Consider the following 12,337-nt stretch of genomic DNA (forward strand, 5'->3'; position numbering starts at 1 on the left):
GGGGCAGACAACAAGGAATCTGGGGGGCATGCCAGGGCGGGGTTGCAGGTGCTCGCTCCACGGAAGGTCGAGGCCGGGAAGGCAGAACTGACTCCCAGGCACCTGGTGTGCCTGTGGTGGCAAGTCTGAAGGTGACAGGCCGCCTGGTTCCTGATTCCTGGGCTCAGCGACTTCTAAGTACCTTCCCTGTGGGTGGGTGGGAGTACTCTGAGCACGGGGCACCACCATGTGCCCACCAGCTCTGGGTAGGCAGGAGCGCAGCCGGGTAACTGTGAGGCAAGCAATCTGACACATGCATATGTGAATAGTGGGCGGGCAGGCAGGCACACAGGGAGGGAGGAGTGTGGTACACTCGTGCTCCCGTGAGACACTTGCATCCAACATGCACCAAAGTTCCAGCAATGCGGGGGTGGTGGGGTGGGGGGCGCACTTTATATTTGCTTTACTTGAAAATAAACACATAAAGAAGCGCTTCATACACACTACTGCAAAAGAACAGAGATATGCCGTTGAGAAAAAGCCAGTTGAAAGTGAGGCAGCCCTGCCTGGAAGGCTATAGAAAACAGGAAGGGAAACATCAGCCATACTGGGCCCCTCTTGGCACCGCTGAAATGACCCCATCCGCTCATTTGCTTCATAAGCTAAACACACACACATGGGGCTTAGGGACTTCTGGAAAGAGAGCAGGCAGGGCCCTTGGTCTGTCTGTACTCCATGTATGACTTTGAAAACCACCTGTGTCCCCCATCATGACGGACATCTAATTAGCACCGAGAACTCTGGGGTTAGCAGACCTGAGGGCACTAGTGTACCAAAAGGTCACTCACATGATTTCTAAAATGACAGGCAGAGTAAAAGCATTAGTCTGTAAGGTTTGGTATGGGAGGCACCCAGGTTAATGTTTCCAGGACAACCCCTGACCTTAACTGGACCCTGTCTTGGCTGCTTCAGGGGTGCAGACCTTAGCTGTGCTGGCCTTCACACTTGGCACCGGAGACTGAGGTAACAGGAGAAGAAACACAGAGAGGGATCAAGACTCACAAAGTGTCGTTGCTGTGTGGTGGGGGTCACACTTCTTGAACCCAGGCAGTGACAGGCTGCACTTCTAACTCCTGAACCTCCGTTCTCTGGGGCCTCCCTCCCTCCCTCGCACACTCAGTCCCCCACTGAAAATGTACACCAACAGTTGGGAAGGCACAGGGCCTTTGCTTTCAGACATCTGGATACAGAAGGCTTGTTTACAGAGCATTCGCCCCAAACTGGGCTCCTCCATCCACACTGGTGACTCTGGGAAGGGAGAGAAACCCGAGGCTCTGATAAGGAACAGCAACAAAATGCCAGAGCTTTTGAGAATTCCGGTCACTAGAAGCAATTCTCAAAATAGTTTCATCTGCCAGGACCAGGTACTCAATCACATACACGAATTAAGGACTGAATAGAAGGAGACTATCCACTTAATTCTCATTGTTGAAGGTATCTCTCAAGTGATTTGGGCCCAAAGGACCACTGGTGAAATACAAAGGGTTGAGCCTGCAGGATGGGCATGGTTGTAGGGTGGGAGAGGGTACCCGGAGATGGCAGGACCCGCTGCAAAGACAGGGCTGTGTGCTAAAGGACTACGAGGGTGACTTTCAAAATAATGGAGAGGCTGTCTACTTATTTTTCATAGTAATGAAGATTGTCCTCAGGATCATAAGTCATACAATCTAGTATGCAGGGCTTTGGAGCCTGTCCTTCTAAGGGGGCTGATCTGGGTTTTGTCTTCCACAGAATCTAAACTCAGAGAAAACCCATCAATACACAAGGAATGGAAAAGTGCAGAAAAGACAGGAAGCGATTCTGAATAAACGAAGGATGGTTAACCAACCACAAGCAATTTCTCTGGACAAAACATCCTTAGGGCATTAGCACCAAATGGTGTTGCTTCCTTCATCCAAACTGATTAAAGGGGGTGGGGGGTGGGCGGTGTACAGGGCAGAGGGAGAAAGCTGCTTAAAAAATTTGAGCCACAGGTAGTTACACACAAACTGCCTCTTTTTGGGGGGTGTGTGTGGAGATTTAAGTCATTAGAGCTGATGTGAAAATAATTCATTTCTCATGATCCAAGAAAGAAGCTGGGAACTGGCAAGAAAGAATTCCTAAGGAAGGACTGAAAGCTCACCAAGTCATACTGCTGGACTAGCACAGGTGTTTCTGCCTAAGTTCAAATAGGGGCCTGACCTTGCTGGACTCCTCAAGCTGAGTGCCTCGCTTCCAGGCTTCGGAGAAGATGGAGCTCACGATGCTCTGGGATCGGACGTGCCCTGCAGGCTGCATGTCCGAAACGCCACTGTCCGACTGATTAGAGTGATTTGATTGAGACTCTGTTGAGGACAGTTTTGAAAGGACAGGATTGACTGGGTCAGCATTCTGAGCGTGAATATGAGTACTCAAAGCCGAATACTATGGAGAATAGCAACACATAAATTTCATTCAACCCACTTCATATAAACCCATATGTGACTTTAAAAAAATAGTTCACCAGGAGACTACTAATTATAATAAGGGATTTATATAACATTGGTATCCCAACAGCCTCTCTTGCGCGCTGCACCGCCCCCCCCCCCACAGAATCACTAAGCTATCAATAGAGTGAATTCTACCACCAACCACCCCCGCCCCCACCTGGTCATTTCTTCATTACATTAGGAGTCAGATTTAATGTCCCTGTTCTAGGCCATCTCAGAGTATAATTTATAACTTCAGATCTATATACGATAACTTTCCATTTCTCCAGCAACAAACAATGCTTAGAACAGAACTTGACTCCCAAGTGAGGGGTGAGCTTGCTTTCTAGGGCCGCAGGCTTTGGCACCACAGGGCTACAGCCTCCTGCTCCAGGGAGCTCTTCCTGGGACCTCAGGTCCAGTGGGAATGGCTGTAAGGCTATAGGGTAGTTTCAACTGCCAAGCTCAGTGAGAGAACTGGGAAGATTATTTCACTGGCATCCACAGGATAACCAGGTAGAAACATCTACCTCGATGCCTGTGAGAGGTACTATTAGAGTGCAGTATTCAGACCAGCCAGCAAAGATAACTATACAGAAATGGTAACTCTCAAACTCAAATTCCTTTAAAGTTAAGACAATATCCCTTGAGTACCTCTTGGCTCCTATAAAATCTTTAGCTGAAGTTTGCTAACTTAAGCAGCTTCCTTTACTGCAATGGTGGACGCAGTATTCCAGCTAGTCTCACGATTCACAGAAATTCTGAGGAGAAGGAGGGCAGGTTCTACCCAACTCACATATCAGCACCAACACCAGTTCTCGAGCTATGAGAGTTTAGAAGGACCTGGCTTCAGGAGTCTATGTGCTGGTTTTCCATTTCAAATATACTTTTTGACTAACTCAACACTAAGCCTCCCACCTAAAATTTTAAAATTTAAAAGCACCTGATTGTAATTCAGAAATCCGTTTAAAAATTTTTAAAAACGAAACTGAAATAACCAGGTCTACTACAAAGTCTCTCAGAGGTTTAATACTCACTGCTACTAAGTCGATTCTGATTCGCAGCAACCCTGCAGGACAGGGAGAACCTGCACCCATGGGTTTCCCAGACTGCAACTCTTGAGAAGAGCAGAAAGCCTCGTCTTTCTCCTTCAGAGAAGCTGGTGGTTTCAACGGCTGACTTTGTGGTTAGCACCCAATGCACAACCATTATGCCACCAGAAGCCTTTATCCTGGGAGTAAAATGGTGCTTTTGAGGCATCCCTTACCTGGGATGCTGGAAGAACTGGATCCTGATTTAATGCTGGAGCTGGATAAGGAAGTCCAGTCATAAGTCGACTCTGTTCTCTTCACAGCTTCTTGATAGTTCATGTAGAGTTGCTTTCCATACTAAATAGTAGGCAGTAAATGACAACAGTTGAACTTTACTGAGCACAGTATGGAAAGATAAGGGGGGAGGGGAGAAGATTTCTATTTATGGATTAACAGCCTGTATGAAAACTAATGCCCAGGACACTTAAAAAAATTCTTTTTAATATCAATAAATTATTATCTAGTTCTCTCCCCGGCCTCTCCAAATTCTTAATACAGAGCCTGCTTCTGCTTCTCTGAATGATTCAGAATTGAGCCCCAAATCTGGCTGGTCCATGCTCATTCCAAACCAAACCCCACTGCCATCGAACTGCTTCTGACTCAAAGGGTTCCTGTAGGGCAGCAAATGGCTTCGTTGGGTTTGGGAGGTCAGAACTCTTTACAGAAAACAGTCTTCTCTCTCGTTTGGTGGGTTCAAACAGTTGAACTTTCAGCTAGCAGCCCATCGCTTAACTCACACCACCACCAAGGCACCAGCAAAGCAATTTAATTAGGAAAATTTTTTTTGCTTATACCAAACCTTGTGAAGAGTCATAGAATGCATTTTATAAAGCCAAAACATCACTTTCATGATACTTCAGCTTTTTTGAAAAAATCTGATATTCAAATTTATCAAATCACAAAAGACATATCTTTTGACAAAATGATTTTTTTGGATTTACCTATTTTTCTCACTGTGACCCACTGTGATTTAGCTTTCAATCACTTGTTAATGATTTAACAGCAGATGAGTCAGTGTGGCTTCAAGCCAACAGAAAACCCACCTTTGCGATGCGAATGCCATTGACCCACTGATGCAGGGTCCTCATATCATCACAGCAGAGGTATTTGATATACTGAGATTTCTTCTGGATCTGTGGGTGCTGCAAGATTAAAGGCAACAATCCAAGTAAGTCCTGCAGAACTGAACGAAACCAAAGTCTCTCCAAGCTTAAGCATGTCCACAACAAACGGTACTGACCATCAGAGTGATGATCAAATCATGTGCAGTTCTTCATAGGGGCATAAAACCTAACCAAATGGCCCTTAAATATTTTTACAAAAGAAGTCAGAGTCTTGTGTTAAATTCTAGGTCAAGATACCACATTGAAAATAAATGTTCACACCAGCCTCAGACCCTACCATTAGCTCTGTACTTGTATGCAGCCTGCACCACAGCAACTTGTCATTTCAGTCGCTATTACTCTTATACTTAAGAGGGAAACTGCTTATCATGGCCCTACCTACTGCAGGCTCCACAGTGGAAGCCTATGGCTCTAATAGTGCTGAGCAGGTAAACTCCTCTAAGCCTCAGCTTCCATATCTGCAAAATGAGTACAGAGAAGACTCATTTTGAAAACTGTGTAATAAGCCATTTTGTGTTTTAAAAAATTATTTGCTACTGAAAGTTTGTCTCCAAGAAAGGATTATTTAGTAAATCGTTTCCATTACAACACACCTAATTTTATCACAACAATTAATATTCCACTTAAAAACCCTCTATCCTCTCAAAACTCCCCCTCAGAGACCTGTAAAAGCAGATGATATGGACAAACGACCGACCACCCAAGGAGTTAGCCAAAGCTGGCTCAGATGGAGCCAATGAGATAAATTACAGTCATCTGCCTGACAATCTCCTCACATTTTACGTGTTCTCTTTTTGAATGCTCCAACAAATCCTGGAAAATTCACTAAAGTGTCAGTTATCAAGAGATACAATTAGTATAAGACAAAGGATTAAAATAATTAAACTAATAATTAATAAATTCTCACAAAACCCAGCACTGGGTTTAAAGTATCAGCCTGAGCTAGCAGGGCTGAGGTTCAGGGAAAGGCATGGTTTCTGGATCAGTTGAGTGATGGTACAGTGCCCTCTGATGGTCCTGTTGAGTAAGCGCAGCAAATAACCTAAACCACATACATAGCTCACACAGGCCTCTGGTTAAGTTTCACTCAAGCCCCTCACTAGCCAGTCACAAGGCTATGATCTAATATATTTAATAATAATTCAAAGCTTGAAGTCCAGTATCCATTGGATATAAGTGATATGACTCCCACTGGTGCTAATTAGCTCAGCTGAGGTCAGCTGTGATACTGCTTATGCTTCTTCCCATCGACCACCCTGTAGTCTTCTCTTTTAAGCGGACAGAATGAAGCAGTGTTTGATGGAGATTCAGTCAAACTATTTTAAAATCTCTCCCCACCTTCTCTGGGCCTGGCATCAGTGAAAAGTCCGCTAAGAAGAGGTAGATGCTTACCTTCAGCACCAGGCAGTAGTCTGTGGGTGCCTTGTACTTGCTGCGGTAATCCTGCCCATAGTAAACATTGACATGATCCAGCTGGAGGAAGCACACAAGGTCCCGGGAAACCTAGGATAAAAGCCACGCCCCACCCACCCAAGACTGATTTAATTACAGTTCAAACAAACAAACACACCTCAACAGCTTCTAGTTGAGAATCAAAATGGTACTATGTAGAAATTATTATTTTACAGAAAACAGCATAATGAGATCTCTATACATGCTTCCTTAATCCGCAACGCAACAAAATGAACATCAACTTCTTTGGAAAGGAGGACATTTTAACTCCTATCCCCCCTACCCCACCCTGGCACATTAGCATACAATTTGATAGTTTAATTCGTTCAATCATATCAAGGAGAACTGCATAATCACCACATCAATCCCCACCCCCACCCATGATTAAATCACCTTTAAAATGAGTGGTGCAATCACAATCAGTTCTAGCGCTCCCTTCCCACTACTCCCTTCATTATTTACTCCTGAAATCCCCTTTCCCTCCCTATTGCCCACCCGTGTTCCCTAGATCCCTCTGTATCAGTTATCATCACTATGCATCCACTCCTGTGCTTCACAGCTGGGAGACCCAACAGAAAACATTAAAAAACCAAAATCATACTAAGGTGGTAAGGATAAAATCATTGTAGTATAAAGACAAAAATACAAATAATCTTAAAAAGGAAAAGACTCCCACATCAACATTCAAAAGCCCGGGAAGAAATTTCTGTCATGGAACAAGTAAGAGAACAATGATGAGAAATACAACTTTCCTCTAGTTCCTAAATGTTTCCTCCCCGCTCCCACTACCGTGACTAGAATTCTATCTTGCAAGACTGGCTAGACCAGAGGAGGTACAGTGGTACAGATAGGAACTGAAAATACAGGGAACCCAGGCCGGATGAGCCCTATAGGACCAGTGGTGTGAGTGGCAAAACAGGGAGAGTAAAGGGAGAATGGGTAGGAAAGAGGGAACCGATTACATGGAACTGTGTGTGACCTCCTCCCTGGGGGACAGACAACCGAAAAGTGGATGAAGGGAGATGTCGGACAGGGCAAGATATGACAAAATACCCATTTATAAACTATCAAGGGCTCATGTGGGAGGGGGGAGCGGGGAGGGAGGGGAAAAATGAGGACCTAATGTCGGGGGTTTAAATGGAGAGAAAATGTTTTGAGAAACGATGTACAAATGCGCTTTACACAATTGATGTATGTATGGATTGGGATAACAGTTGTATGAGGCCCTAATAAAATGTTTAAAAAAAAAAAAAAAAAGAGATACTTGCACCTGGTACACATTCAGGTTGTGTCTACAGGGAGGTCAACTGACCAAGTATTGATTAACAACTATTTCTGTGGCCCTCACCTGAGGCTTGTTACCTAACAGCAATGCTTATAATCTCAGAAAACTATTCTACCAACCTAAAAACAAAACAAAAACTTGGCTGATGAGTCGGGGAGCAAAAAAAAGCACGAGCGCACATCTGGAAAGAGAATTGAGTTGGGGCCAATAAAGGAGCAGTTGAAGTCTTCGTGTGAGCAATGAATACATTAGAGCCTGAATTTACTTTGTCAATATATTTGATACAGATTAAAAATAATTATCGCAACAGAGGCTCCAAAGCCAACAGAAGAGACACACCTTTGCTTTTCCTTTAGGAACGTAATAGATTCCAGATGCTCGCAAGAGAAAGTAACGCTTTTTCCAAGACTTCTTGCCATCATCCTTCAACCAAAGGACTCCTTCAATTTCTGGTACAGTTACAGAACTCCCACCAAAACATTCCTAAAATAAGATGATGCAGGCAGATAGGATCCTTGAATTCTCAGAACAACATTGCCTTTACCTCTATGACATTGTAATTAAACGGAAAGAGAAGTATTGTATTGAAACCATGCTGCTAATTGACCTCAGTTAGAATTTTCTATTCTAAATATAATATGAACTTATTTTGGAATTACTATGCTATTACTAATAAACCTTAGAGAAGGTGTAATTAAGTAGAAATGCTCACCATAAATGGAACACAGAAGGTTGTTTTGGAATGATTACTGAGCTATGTCTAACAGTACTGAAATACATTTGTAAAGAGCATAGATCTACTTAGCTCACATAGCATTCTATTTTATTTCTCTCTAGGTTAAACACTGTACTTAGCTTTCAAACTAACCACGTATTTTTAAAAAGAAAGCAACATGCTAAATGTGTGATTAAACTAACAATTTATAAAGCTTAGCAATTTACATGGTGCTAAAACAAAGCGTACTTGTTTTTAAAAGTATTTAATACTGGGGCTGAAAAATAAATCTCAGAATTTTAATGCTGCTATCATCCATGCTTTGGTAAGACTTTAATATAAGAATATCAATCATATAGTTAAAAGAAGGAAAAGAAATCCTCATCAAGCATTAACATGGGGCAATTTAAATCTAAACTAATTTCTCTCCCTGTTCTAAAAGAACAAGGACTTGCAAAGACAGTGTTACTGAACTGTAGCTGATACTATTAGTCTACGGTGAGTGCTGATCTTAATGCCATTGTTAAATTCATTCAGGTTTTCAAATCCACTAATGGAAAAAGTGACTGAAGTCTAAGGCGGGAACTGTTTTGTGAACAGTTGGTGACATTCATGTCTCTCCCGCTAAGCAAACAATCCTACCCTTGGCTGACCAGTCTTTTCTCCCACTCAGGGGCCTCTTGTAGAACCCTGCTGAGGTAAAATAAGGGTTTTGAAAAGGCCCTCTGGGTGGGTGACCACATTCCCTCATGTTACCGGAGACTAAAAGTTCCCCTAGTTACAGCTGTAAGGACCAACACCATATGCTGACTTCAAAAGGGTGCTTCCAATTTTAAATAGGGGCGTGGGGTATAAAGAGGGGGAGGTGGGGAGAAGACTCACCTCCAGCAGCACTTCTTTGTTTCTGTCTGCCATCTCAACTGTTTCCTTTTTCCCCAGAAGGTAATTCTGCAAGAATGAGTAGAAGACATTTGAAGTGAAGTTGGCTTTATTATTCCCATGGCATCGGTGTGTATCTGATTTCTTTCCCCAGGAAGCATGGCAACTCTCAATCCATTTCTGCATGTGTGTGGGGGTGGCAGTGGTTGGGCTAAGCATTTGGGCTGCTAACTGAAAGGTCGGTGGTCTGTGAAGTTTGTTTCTGTAAGGATTCATTGCCTTGGAAACCCTTGGGGACAGTTCTGCTCTGTGCTATTGGGGCACTGAGGGGCTTGGCTTGGATTGGTGACAGGGACAGTGGGGAAAGCTGTGGCTGGCGGAGCTCCCCGAGTGTCAGCATCGTCCCTACGGTGCCTGACAAGGTCTTCTCTCAGCTACTCACAGGTCAAGAATTACTCCATCCACTGCTTTCCCTAAATCCTGACATCACAGGACAGGCAGCAGCTAGCTAACATGTTTTGAGATAACCAATGAATGGTTTACAAGTTATTAAGGGTAACAATTAGGGCATTTCCTTAACATGTGCTGAGCTTAATTGATCCAACTATAGAAACTTTCATTTATGGCCTGGCTTTTTAAAAGAAGCTCTAGTTCCTCTGAAATCATCATAATTTCATTTGCTTACCTCAACTAGAAATCTAAATGCAAATGACTGCCTTGGATTCTTTTCTCACATCAAAAGGATCTACTGATGGCTCCAAATATGGATTTAAAAAAAAAAATCATTTTCTTGGGGGCTCTTACAGCTCTTCTAACCATCCATACATCCATTGTATCAAGCACATTTAAGTGTGGATTCTTGACTAAAAACCTGTGTGTCACAGTGTGCACTTGCTTCAAGATACTGTCACTTTTTACAGGACTGCTTTTTACTGAGGAGTTCTTGTCTTCCTTAAAACACCCTGATTTTTCTAAAATGCCTGCCTATTGGGAAGTATTAATCCATATATTTTGTTAGAAAAAGCAGAGATGCCAAATAAATCAAGGTAACATATATTAGAATATGGAGCCATTTATAATTGAGGTTACTGGGAGATTTTTTTAATAGTACAAAAAATTCATTTAGACAAAAGGCAGATGTAGATGGTAAGGTTTGGTCTTTGAAGAATGAGACACTCCCCAGTTTACTTGGTTTCTAAACCTCTATGAGTTACAAGAGGAACTTCCTGAGCCACTCCCGCTACTGCAGGCTCATCCCTCCCAGCTCTGTGGGCTGGGAGCAACTGGACATCCATGCCCCAGCAGGCTTTCCACCTTGGTAGCAGGGAATGCTCCCGTGGGGTTACCACTAATTGAATAACGTAAGACAGACATTTTGAAGTCTGGATCTCTATCACGAGTTGCTCGGTCTTACCTGTGGGTTTTTAAAAAGTGCGTATTTTTCTATACGCTCCATAAATACAAGTTTGTTTTGGCTATCTCTTGTCCAGTTAAGAAGGTTTTCAACCAAGTTTTCATGGTCTTCAAAGATTCTCTCTGTTCCAAAATAAAATATCAATATTTTTTAGTGTTCCTGAAAAGCCTCATTGTTTTACAGGAGGCTTTCAGAAGCAGAAAACAGAACAACCAGAAATAATGCAATATGCATCAAAAACAAGAAACCTTAGTTAGTTCACATGTAATTACAGATGTAATTATTTTTTACACTGCTACTGATGTAACTACTTTTCACACCAGAGCCCTGGGGCTCTTAACGATTATCTGGTCTTTCCTCATTTGTTTTAAGTAAGCAAAAATGTACTTGTGACACAAGGGACCTAACTAAGGTCACACAGGTGATACATGGTAGAATTAGCTCCAGAGTATAAGTCTTCAGACTCACAGAAGATCCTTCTTCAGCCTTTAAAATGTTCTCATCCCAAACTTCAAGGGAAAAGCAAAATACTTCAGTTGCATTTCACAAATTTTTGATACTAAGTATTTCCACTAGTCTTCAGTTCTTGGCATTTAAAAAAAAAATCCAAGATGATTTCTTCTTTACTTCATTCTCTTGCTTAATTTCAAACAAACACTGATGTGATTTCTAACTTACCAATTAAAAATCAAAGAATGTCATATATATGAATAAACATATATTCAAAGAATATAATCTACGTACGATTCTCTGAAATTTGTTGAGAACTGCTTTATAGCCTCATCAAAATCAAACTTACTGCCATTGAGTCAGTGCTGACTCACGGCGGCGATCCCTTGTGAGTTTTCTGAAAGTCTAACTCTCTCCAGGAGCAGAGAGCCCAGTCTTTCTCCCTCAGAGCTGCCGGTGATTTTGAACTGCCGACGGTTTGACTCCTAACAACTACATACCACCAGAGCTCCCTATACTTCGATCAGTTTCTGCTTGGGAAGAAAGTATATTCCCTTGCTGCTAGCTACAGTGTCTTAAACATAGCGGTTGTTGTGGCTAGGTGCCACTGACTTGGTTTCTACTCAGAGTGACCCTACGGACAACAGCAGAAACCACTGCCTGTGCCTTCCCCGTCCTCCGAATTATGAAATTATGATGTCGGAGACACTGATGATGCACCTCTGTGTCAACCCAGCTCTCACTGAGGGTCTTCCTCTTTTTCACGAACGCTATTAAGCAAGGCGTCCTTCTGGCAGTGCATCAGGCAGCGTTCCATTGATATTCATAAAGTTTTCCCTGGCCAGTGATTTTTCAAAGTAAATTGGCTGGTCCTTTATTAGTCCCCCTTAGCCGGGAAGCTCTGCTGAAATCTGTCCATATGGGGGCCCTGCTAGCAGTACCTGAAATATTTGAAGCATAGCTTCTAGCATCACAGAATCACACAGGCTACCATAGTATGATGAATTGACAGACCAGTGGTTATAACTTAACTATTTGAACAGGATTTTAAGTTATTTTTCAAGTATTGTATATCCTTTTTAGTTGGCTTGATTATATATTGGTTACTGAAATATATCTGTTTTTCTCCTGATCTCTTTTTACTTCATGTATTTAAAGTGAGATAAAATTAGAAGGATTCTGTCCTCTGGTGAAGTCAATGTGCTAAGTATGACAATGCAGAACTCTGGTGACATGGTGCTGTAACATAGTCAGACCACCTTTCTGTGGTGGCCTTTTCCACGCCTTTCACTTCAGTCTCCCGTGTCTTTAGGTGTCTTTTGTAAATGGCTGAAAGCTGCACTTTAACATCTAGCCTTTCTAAAAACCTTCATGCTTTAATTGAAGAATACACACTTATCAATACTTGCTTCCACAATCTTATTTTGATTTCATTTATCCC

General features: G+C 42.6%; 1 protein-coding gene across 2 annotated transcripts in view; it reads right to left on the reverse strand.

Moving 5' to 3' along the window:
- Positions 1–9: 9 nt before the first annotated feature.
- The window catches only part of RAPH1 (Ras association (RalGDS/AF-6) and pleckstrin homology domains 1), a 42,865-nt gene continuing 30,537 nt past the window's right edge, over positions 10–12,337 (reverse strand). For both annotated transcript variants that reach the window (XM_045295445.1, XM_004701758.2), the window contains 8 exons: positions 10,447–10,568; positions 9,036–9,101; positions 7,778–7,921; positions 6,094–6,204; positions 4,621–4,719; positions 3,754–3,874; positions 2,221–2,363; positions 10–997 (listed from right to left, as the gene is read on the reverse strand). In XM_045295445.1, coding sequence (XP_045151380.1) covers positions 923–997; positions 2,221–2,363; positions 3,754–3,874; positions 4,621–4,719; positions 6,094–6,204; positions 7,778–7,921; positions 9,036–9,101; positions 10,447–10,568 — 881 coding nt within the window. In that variant the 3' untranslated portion in view covers positions 10–922. The remainder of the gene's footprint in view (positions 998–2,220; positions 2,364–3,753; positions 3,875–4,620; positions 4,720–6,093; positions 6,205–7,777; positions 7,922–9,035; positions 9,102–10,446; positions 10,569–12,337) is intronic.

The sequence above is a fragment of the Echinops telfairi genome, unplaced genomic scaffold, assembly GCF_000313985.2.
Source record: "Echinops telfairi isolate 266 unplaced genomic scaffold, ASM31398v2 ScPeMD7_3;HRSCAF=10, whole genome shotgun sequence".
Taxonomy (NCBI): Eukaryota; Metazoa; Chordata; class Mammalia; order Afrosoricida; family Tenrecidae; genus Echinops; species Echinops telfairi.